Here is a 10,584-nt window from a genome sequence, read left to right as displayed (position 1 = left end):
TCAGCACCGCCTTCCTAACCTGCAATCTTCTTCCCGACCTCTCCGCCCCCACCCCAGTCTGACCTATCACCCTCACCTTGACCTCTTTCCACCTATCACATTTCTGACGCCCCTCCCCCAAGTCCCTCCTCCCTACCTTTTATCTTAGCCTGCTGGACAAACTTTCCTCATTCCTGAAGAAGGGCTTATGCCCGAAACGTCGATTCTCCTGTTCCCTGGATGCTGCCTGACCTGCTGCGCTTTTCCAGCAACACATTTTCAGCTTTCATTGGCTCTCCATCTGGCAGGCAAAACCTCTGTTATAGGGATCAAATATCGCTCCATATGGTACATCAAAACACTAACCCATTAGGGAGTTGACCCATGAAGTGTACAGACATAAATAATTACGTATTAGTCAATCCAAACATCCCCACAAGTGGGGTGGGTGAGTCGGGGTGGTGACAAGTGACCTAGTGGACTAATAATATAATGGACAGGTAATGCAGAGGCCAGGTAAAGCTCTAGAGACATGGATTCAAAACCTATCATGGCAGCTGGTGGAATTTACAATCAAACACAAAATATGGAATATAAAGCTCATCTCAATAACCATGAGCATGGGAACATCAGGTTTCCCAACCTCCTTTAGGGAAGAAAATCTGCCATCCTCAGCTGACCTGGCCTTCAAGTGTCTCCAGTTCTGTAGCAACATGATTCTTAACTATCCTCCAACATTCAGTTCAAGAGCAATTGGCGATGGCAACAATTGCTGATCTTGTCAGTGATATTCATATTCAATGAAAGAATTAAAAGGGCTGATAAATTGGTTTCCATTGCAACACTTTCACTATACCAAGACTGTGAAATGGATGCCTACCTTGCTCAGGCAATTTAAATGCAGAACACTGACAGACTGCAGAAAAAGAGTTCCAGAACGGAATCACAGCAAAAAAAACTTTTATTAAAACATGTTTTAGAACCTTTTGCGGACCAAACTTGAACAACAGGCTACTGCAATACCTGCTAGCATTGATGTAATCTTTTCTGTGCTCCAGAAGAAAATCTTTCAACTTGCTGATGTTGTTGAGCTGAAAAATAAAAACACACAAGAAAACCATTGATGATTTAAAAACTGAAGACCTTCCTCTTTTAATCATGAAAGCGCAAACAGGATCCAATTGCAATGTCATACAATTCACCTTTCATGGTCAGATAGTCCATCAGGCCATTCCCCTTTTTTAAAAAAGGTCAAGCTTTGCTTTTGGAGCAGCACAAATCTTTACAGTAATCAACATAGAGTGCAATGTTACAGATGCCATGGAGGGAATACTGCAATACAATAATGGCCTTTATCTGGCAGTTTCAGCCAGACAATAAACAGACACAATCGCCTCTGCTGGAACTCTGATAGAGTGTGTTTGAGGCTGATGTTGCAGATTATTAGCAATAACATTTGCGATATGGCATACATGGAGACTATTTGGGCCACTGTATCAGTGCTTAAATTTTGAAAGAAATATTCAGTGAGTCCCACTGTACTACTCTTCACTTTAAGCACAGAAAAGTCCTGCCTTCAATTATTTATTCAATTTCCTTCAGGAAGTTATTAACGAATCTGCTTCCTACTACCTTTTCCTCTGGCTACCAGCCCTTAGGCCATGTGAACAGTTTCTCCTTGCTTATGGTTATTGAGACCCTCTACAATTCTGAACAGTTCTAACAAATTTCCTCTTAGAACTGGGGAGATTAAGGAGAACTGTAGGTTCTCCATATAACCAGAGTCCTCCATTGCTGGTATCAGCACCCTCCCTCAGGTCTGTCATAGCTAACATCCCATGTGATTATTCTGCAAAGAAAGAGAAGCAAGAAAAATCTTATTTGCACAAAATCAGTTACTCAAGTATTCCTCAACGTTATCGACATTACTATTTTTCATAAGTGATTGATGAAACAGCAAAGCATAATTAAGCAAACATGTGTATTCTCTTTTATTCCTCCCTCACCCTATCCTACATGGCAAGATCACAAGCCAATAAGATGAAGGCCATTCGGCCTACTGAATCTGCTCCGCCACGCTGAGATCATGATTAATCTGATAAAACCTCAAATTCACTTTCCTGCCAAGTACTACATTTGAAGAGACTTGTAGAAACATTGTTAATGTTACAAATATAACTGAACCTCCTTAAGTACATCTCATCAATACAGCATGTCTATTATTTCTACGAGATCCTAACTGAAACAATGCAGACATTCCCAACGTTAATTTCAGTCACAGATGTTCCATTATAGTGGAAGCATTAGTGAAATCCTTTGTTTACCAAGATGTTAAAATTTTAATGCAAACTCTGAAGCAGGACCTGCAAAGTAAAGTGGAGCAAAGTAAACTGTCAGACTTGCACTATATAAACTTTGGATTTGGTACTGTATAAGCAATATAATGTGAATGTACAATTAACAGCCTAAGAAATGACAAAAGAGCCTTACTTAATTAATCCCAGAGGCTTCTCATGACTAAATTCCTTCGTGGAAGTGAAAATATTATTGATCCCAGAAGTTCATAGCTCCTTGAAAGTGGAGTCGCAGGTAGCTAGGATACTGAAGGCGGCTCTTTGGTATGCTTTCCTTTATTGGTCAGTGTATTGAATACAGGAGTTGGGAGGTCATGTTGCAGCTGTACAGGACATTGGTTAGGCCACTGTTGGGATATTGCGTGCAATTCTGGTCTTCCTCCTATCGGAAAGATGTTGTGAAACTTGAAAGGGTTCAGAAAAGATTTACAAGGATGTTGCCAGGGTTGGAGGATTTGAGCTATAGGGAGAGGCTGAACAGGCTGGGGCTGTTTTCCCTGGAGCGTCAGAGGCTGAGGGGTGACCTTATAGAGGTTTACAAAATTAAGAGGGGCATGGATAGGATAAATAGACAAAGTCTTTTCCCTGGGGTCGGGGAGTCCAGAACTAGAGGGCATAGGTTTAGGGTGAGAGAGGAAAGATATAAAAGGGACCTAAGGGGCAACTTTTTCACGCAGAGGGTGGTACGTTTATGGAATGAGCTGCCAGGAGTGGTGGAGGATGGTACAATTGCAACATTTAAAAGGCATTTGGATGGGTATATGAATAGGAAGGGTTTGGAGGGATATGGGCCGGGTGCTGGCAGGTGGGACTAGATCGAGTTGGGATATCTGGTCAGCATGGACGGATTGGACCGAAGGGTCTGTTTCCATGCTGTACATCTCTATGACTCTATATTTAAAATCTGAAGTAATGCAACTCCATGCTTATAAAGTTAACTTTCAATGACAAAGTGGTTGAGTGACAGAAACTGAAACTTAAAAGATGCTTTTGAAAATTCACATATTTAAGTTGGTAAACCCTGCTTTTCTCTCTGACATTTAAATGGGTCTCTATTGTAAATATAGCAACTTCACACCCTTCACATTTCTGAATGGTTTACCTTTTAACAAGAAATTGATATAATAAAGTTCCTGGAAGAAAATGGTAACTTGGAAATGACTTCCTGAACTGAACTATGCACGCTAAAACGTAGGACGCTGCTGTGAAATTTACTCCTTATTAACAAAGTTCTGCTGGTGTACCCCAATTCTTACTGTAAATGAGGCCAGTGCTCCCGCACCAAGTCACAAAACTTGTTACTCCTGCAAAATTAGTACAACGAAAATAATATAGTAAAATTCCTGAAAAATAATAGAAAAGAATAAACTATCTCCAAGGCAGAAAGAAACAGTGGTCTATGAACAATTGTTAAATCCACATTTGATATAGAGTGCGAATAAACTTTGAGACGTAGTTCTCCTGTGTGTTCCCAATTACGAACATCTGGTGGCGCCATGGGGCTGTTAATGTCGAGAACTTATAAAAAGACATGACAGCTTAGTTGAGAATTATCCAACTTTGCAAGGATGAATTATAACTGAAAATATGAAAGCAGGATTAAATTCTATGACTTAAAGAAAGTCCAAATACTGAATTTGTTACTTAATGTGTCGTTTAATAAAAGCAATTAATTACTCCTGTACTTTGTTCCAAGCAAATCAACTTTGATGCAACTTTAACACAGTTGATGACTAGGTACAATGAGTGTAATTTAGTGCTCTCCCACTCGAACATCCTCAGTTCTGAACGTCCAAGTTCAAATTTCACACTAGGACTTATTGGTCGTGGAAACTGTGCTCAAAACAGATCAACTACCAGCTCCAATGACAGGCAAAGATAGCAGGGCAGACTACTGGCTGGCCATTCTTTTTTATTTCAAAAATATACTTTATACATTAAAAATATCGTTATATATGTGCACAGTCACTAAAGCAGTTTGATTCTGTACAGTAACAAGTGAAGAAACAAACACTGGAGTTTGACTCTATCCACAAACCAAAGGGATTTCTTACTTGTACAAAACTATATTTACATATATTTGAGGTACTGGGAGGGTCCGATAACTGAACAGACCTCCATTTAACTCTTGACAGAAAGACCTTAGCTGGTAGTCCTTCTGCACTGTGCCTTGGCAACAGCTGCCCCAAAGCTTTAGTGCATCCCTCAGCACGTAATCCTGGAGCTTGGAACGTGCCAGTCTGCAACACTTGGTCAAGGTCAACTCCGTGCTCTTAAAGACTAACAAGTTTCGGGCAGACCAAAGAGCATCTTTCACCGAGTCGATGGTTCCCCAGGCAGAGTAAACATTTGTCTGGGTGTGACCTGGGGAAGAGACCGTAGAGCACAGAGTCTTGCGCCACAGAGGTACTTGGGACGAACCTCGACAAAAACCACTGCATCTCTCTCCAGACTTCCTTTGCAAAGGCACATTCCAGCAGATGTGTGACCATCTCTACACAACCACTTCAAGGGCAATAGCAGTGGTGCAGGGAGCCCAGTGTACATGAAGGATCTTACTGGTAGTGCTCTTCTCACCACCAGCCAAACAATGTCTTGGTGCTTGTTGGAAAATTCTGGAGATGAGGCATTCTGCCAAATGACTTTAACAGTCTGGTCAGGGAACAACCCGACAGGATCCACCCTGTCCTCTTCCAGCAGGCCTTCACTGAAGGAAACAGCAGACCACTGTACCTTGACAAGTACTGTATATCCATGAAGTAACACAGAGGACCACTTTTGCCAATGCAAAACATAGCAACAACAGAGAGAGCAAGCTTGAAACAGTCTTATCGCAATGAGTTTCATATTTGTGATCTTACTATATTAAATTTATTTGTAACATCATAAAACTAACATCCATAAACATTACACAACATTGCACTAGGCATCTGCTTTGAACTTTTATAGACTAAGACGCCAAATTAGGGACTTGCATTTAATTAACATTTATTAAAGACACAGTAATTGGAGAAACATTTAACAGGAGCTTATTAGCTTGTGCTAACCATTTTTCATCCAGACAGACATTTTGGAGTTCTGCACACATAATAAACCTAAAAGTATTGAAACATTCTCAATGCTTCAATGAGAATTAACATGAAACTTTATTACAATTACTATTCCAAATAGTCTATGCACATATCCATAAAACATACTTTCAAAGAAAAGAAGCTTTGGAGAATTCAAAATTAGTATTCAAAGATTTGCAAACTTTATATACATTACCAACAGTACTGCCAGCGCAGCACAGCATTATTACATTAGCTTCAATCTGTTAAACAATTATGTGGTAATGAAGATGGACTTTTGTAAATCATTTCCCATTAATGATCAAATCACAATTTTCGACAGACTGAAAGTATCTTACAACACTTTGATTGTAGAGTTCCAATCACTAAACAAAGGGGTTTTATTTAACAAAATAAATTTCACTACATTAACATTCAGGTAGAAAATCAACCATGTCAAGCTATCCTAATAATAATAATAATAAAGGTTCACATCCTTCATTTCAACCAAACGTATGCTATTTCTAACACAGATAGAAATTACTGGAAAAGCTCAGCAGGTCTGGCAGTATCTGTGGACAGAAATCAGAGTTGATGTTTCAGTTCCTCAGGAGGGTCAATAGGCTCAATATTGCAAGCTGATGATTTGTTAAATTGGGCTGGGAGTTATTTTTGAGTGGGTGCAGATAGATTCTCAGCACGATTAGTAATCGGGAATGACTGAACAGTCAATAGTTTTAATGTTAGCATTTCACAATAGGTACCTGAAACTTCTGAGCAAGACTTTTCATTCAGCAGTGAGGATACAAAAGAGAAAAATCAATAAATCCAATTTGTTTAAAATGTACAGTTCATATAAACAATCGATTACTCCTCTACTATACTGCAAGCAAATCAACTTTAAAAGATTCTTTAATGACCAGATACAAGTGGTAAAAGTCTCCCTTCCCCCAGAAGTGAGGGGCATTTGAAAGGCCCCATCTTCCTTCTTATTAAGTTAGGGCAAGAGGGATTGTAGGTGATCTTCGAGGGGGACAGAGAAGTTCAAGGGATCATTCCAGATACAATTGTATTCCTAATCTAAAAATCATGAACAAGAATATTAAATCTAAAATGTATTCACATCCTGTGATAACTATGAATTTTAAATGAACAATTTTATTACAAAGGACTGTCGGACATACCAAGCATTATTCTTCAGTTGAAGCTGCTCACCAATTGAGTCTTAAAATGTGTACACTGTTCAGCTACCTCAAACAGCAAGTACAATAAACACTGATATAATTTACTTTATTTCTGCAGAAGTAACTATTGACGTTTCGTGCAGGAGCCCTTCATCAGGGATCATAAAGGGCTGATGAAGGGCTCCTGCCTGAAATGTTCATTTTCCTGTTCCTTGGATGCTGCCTGACCTGCTGTGCTTTTCCAGCACCACTCTAATCTTGACTCTGATCTCCTGCATCTGCAGTCCTCCTGTTCGCCTAGATGTAACTATTGCACTGTTGACAACGCAGAGCATCCATATCCTAATGGGTGAGATTCCTACAATGCACTTTATAGCAAAGATTGCATAAATAGCACTCAGGTGCTTGAACCAAGACACATGGGAGAGGTTAGATGTGCCCCACTGCTCCTAGGTAGGAACTCAGATCAGATTGATTCAGATTCCTAGTTCAGTAACTCACTGCTGGTGTCAATTTGGTTCAGTTAGCAACTAGCATGCATCCCTCAAAGCCAGCAGGTTATAGGTTCAATCTCCAGTAGAACTAATGAAGCATTAAAGCAGGGCTGCTGCATCCTAAGGTAATTTACAACTTTAAACTTTGCACAGTGGGATATCAATTTCAATATGAGGAAACTGTGGAAATATGTTTAAACTGGCAATGAGGGCTAGTTTTATTTTATCTCATTCATCTCACACCATGTCAGTCCCTCCTCTAATTTTCGTCTTATGTTATTCTTATTTATGTCTTTTTTTGATGCCAATGATTTAGGCTCATTTCCAAACACTACTCGTCAATGGTGTCATACATGCCAACTTTTTTCTACTATAACAAAACTAAATAGTTCAACTTGTGATGAAATCCATTTTCAGCATTCTGTAAGAATGCTGCTTTCAGGGTATATTCAGTTCCAAGGATGACATATTTGACTGTTTCAAAGTATTAGTAACATAGGGGAAGTGCTTATTGCAAGGTTTTCAACAGATCAAGGCTTGAGACTCACTGAAGAAGAGTTCAAAGGTTCAAGGAGTGAATGGGAAAAGGAGAAAAAGCCAAACAGAGTCAGACACAGAGTCTATCTAAGGACTGCTCCAGTTAGCTGTACTGTCTGGGAAGGCAGGCTAATCTACATAGTCCCTATGTAGGAGACTCAATGAAGAGGAACAATTGGATGTCTTTGTACAATAAGAGCTCAGATAGAAGCTCTCCAAATTAGTGAGTCAGGGCTCAGAAGACATCCTGAGGAACTGTAAAAGTGAGAAGGTCACTGTTTGCGTGGTGAAGGAAGTCGTGAGGGGATCAGAAGAGGCCTTGAAGCTTTAAGACTTGATTGTATCTGAGAGAGTGGGATTATAAAACTCATATGGTTTTTGCTCAATCCAACTGTGCAAGATTGGAGCTTGAGAGACAAACCCAGGAGCAAGGTCACCTTGGTGAAGCTGGCTGTCAGTGAAAAGCTGGAGTTATGGAGTTAGTGAATGTGTGCTGGAGTTGAGTTTCAGTGCCGGGGGTACTTAGAATAGTGAAAAAGAGGGTGATCAACCAGAAAAGGAGCAACTGATGCAGTCCAATGGTTTCTTATGAGAGAATTTCTAGGCTAGATCCGTAAACATGAAGAATTCCAGGCCGTTATGTTGTTCATTGAGATTCAATGGCCCACTGTGTCATTAACATCCAGCTGGGGTGAGATTGCTATAAGATCCATGGGACCTGTTTTGTCACATTTGCTATCTGACGTGCACTCAGTCCCTTCCCCATATTTACCATGTTAATTTTGGATGTTCAAAAGTTGTTGTACATTTATTGTGGATTATATTATAATTTTAATACTGAATAATAAAGTTTATAATTCTCTCAAAAGTGGATTTTGTGGTTTTCTTCTTCTATTAAGTCCCCTGGATCGCTCACTATTTCTACATAACAAAATGCTGTTCCTAAACAGACTGTAATATTAATTTGGTAGTCTGATCAAAGACTGTAACAAACTTCATAGCTACTGTTGACCCAACTTACAATGCGTCATTGCTAACAGACTTGAACTGCTCCACCTCACTGCAAATATACCTATTCCACTCCAGCATACTGTTAACGGACCCAGTTCTATCTCACAATTCACACACTAAGTCTATTCCCTCGAGGTTTTAACTCGTTGGGTCAGTTTCATCCTCTGCCTGTCAGAAATCATAACACCACCTACCCCAGTAAAAGATCAAGAAGAATAGAGGTAAAAATAGGAAGGTAGAAGAGAAAAACAGGCAAAACGTGAACTTAATGAGGAAGTTAACTCAAAAATGAAAATAAACTGGGCAATAAAGGTGACCTAAAAAAAGAGAAAATGTAAGAAAATGAACTGTTTATCAACCAATTTGCCTAAACACAAGTGTAAGTATCTCTACATTATAAACTATTAAGATAACTGGCTTTTTTGGCAAGATGTAAGACAGAGTTAGTAACATAAATCCCAACCCTGCAGGAGGCTTGCATTCCATCAAATACTTCCATTCTATTCCTTGTTAAGATCACTCTACTGTGTAATGTATCCATTTGGTTAATTGAATTAATGTAATCATTAACCAAATGGCTATATTACACAGTAGAGTGATCTTAGAAAGAACAAAAACACTTAAATCATTTGACATCTATATTAACTTACCAACAAGCAGCTTTTTCACTATAACTGCACTTCTGTACCCAATACGTCTGGGTTAAAGATAGGCTCCCTCAACCCCATACAGTAATGTTATTTACAATGCTGCAAATTGAAGAAGGGACTTTAACATGTAAAGTTAGCAATGCAAATTAAGCTTGGTTTAAAAGCATGCTTTTTTGGCTGAAACAGAAGTTACTCAGAACACAACTCAAATTTATAGCAAGCCTGTGATAACTGATTTAAGTCACTAAAGTCCTAAAGTAAACTACTGGATTACATTAGCACTGTGTGTTTAGACACACAGGGCAAATGCTTACTCATTTAGTGGACATTTTTCATCCATGTATAAAATGCTTTCCTTACTGTCAGGAAGCTTTAAATAAAGGATGAGCTTTGAGAATGAACAGTTCCAGAAATAAGAAATAATGCAAGAATTAAATAGCACTACATGAAAATACTTTCTAACCACAAGGTCAGCAGTGTGGTTGTTAAAGTCTACTGGGTAATTCTTGACTTACTGAAAATCAAATACTGATATAGTCGTAATACCTTTTTTTACAATAAATGGTCCAATTACAAATTGCTAGAAGACTTTCAACATTGTCAGTTTATAAGTTTAGATAGGAACCGTCTGAGATTTCCCGTCAGTTCTAAAAGAAACTTGCTGCAGTATTTAAGTAATCTGCTAGAGGGCATTAACACTTACATTCCAAGATGAACCCTTCACAGGACAACTGCTGCGTTTGTGGTTGATTGGTCTTTCTGCATGTGTACGTTTAAGCTCAGATTCCCACTGCCACGATGAAGGCTTTACACTAGGTCATAGGGATCAATTGCTCTTGTAATTCAAGACTCTAAAGAGTAACTAATACCCAAACAATGAAGTAGGGGTGGCCCAAGCTTTAGGGAAATGGAGACCCAGGAGACAGTCAGCCTGGCTGCATCTAATCTCATCACTGAAACTATACTCTGTTTCTGTTTTACATCAGTACAGGCAGAAAACATAGCTTACTTTTAAATAGATCATGAAAGAAATTTGCAAGTCAAAAGTTAAGATTTGATCCATATTTTGAACACTAAGTTGCATTCTCTTGTTAGCATAAACAACAAGTCAAGGAACTATACAAAGCTGGTCATCCTGCTCCTTTATAATGTCATCTAAATATTCTGATGCTTAAACCAGTCTTTCTTCACACTCCATGGAAGCTGGCTCTAATTTAGAAAATACATGCTGAAATAATATCTACAGATTTAGGTAATGATCTACTCCACTCAGTTTGATCTGCAGTCATCAAGAACACAAGACCTCGCTCTTCTGGTGCTACTAG

General features: G+C 39.1%; 1 protein-coding gene across 2 annotated transcripts in view; it reads right to left on the bottom strand.

Moving 5' to 3' along the window:
• The window catches only part of stx18 (syntaxin 18), a 158,439-nt gene that overhangs the window by 83,902 nt on the left and 63,953 nt on the right, over positions 1–10,584 (bottom strand). For both annotated transcript variants that reach the window (XM_043674246.1, XM_043674245.1), the window contains exon 2: positions 1,003–1,070. In XM_043674246.1, coding sequence (XP_043530181.1) covers positions 1,003–1,070 — 68 coding nt within the window. The remainder of the gene's footprint in view (positions 1–1,002; positions 1,071–10,584) is intronic.

The sequence above is a fragment of the Chiloscyllium plagiosum genome, chromosome 32, assembly GCF_004010195.1.
Source record: "Chiloscyllium plagiosum isolate BGI_BamShark_2017 chromosome 32, ASM401019v2, whole genome shotgun sequence".
Taxonomy (NCBI): domain Eukaryota; kingdom Metazoa; phylum Chordata; class Chondrichthyes; order Orectolobiformes; family Hemiscylliidae; genus Chiloscyllium; species Chiloscyllium plagiosum.
The sequence above is the reverse complement of the archived record's forward strand: the minus strand, read 5'-3'. Positions and strand labels throughout refer to the sequence as shown.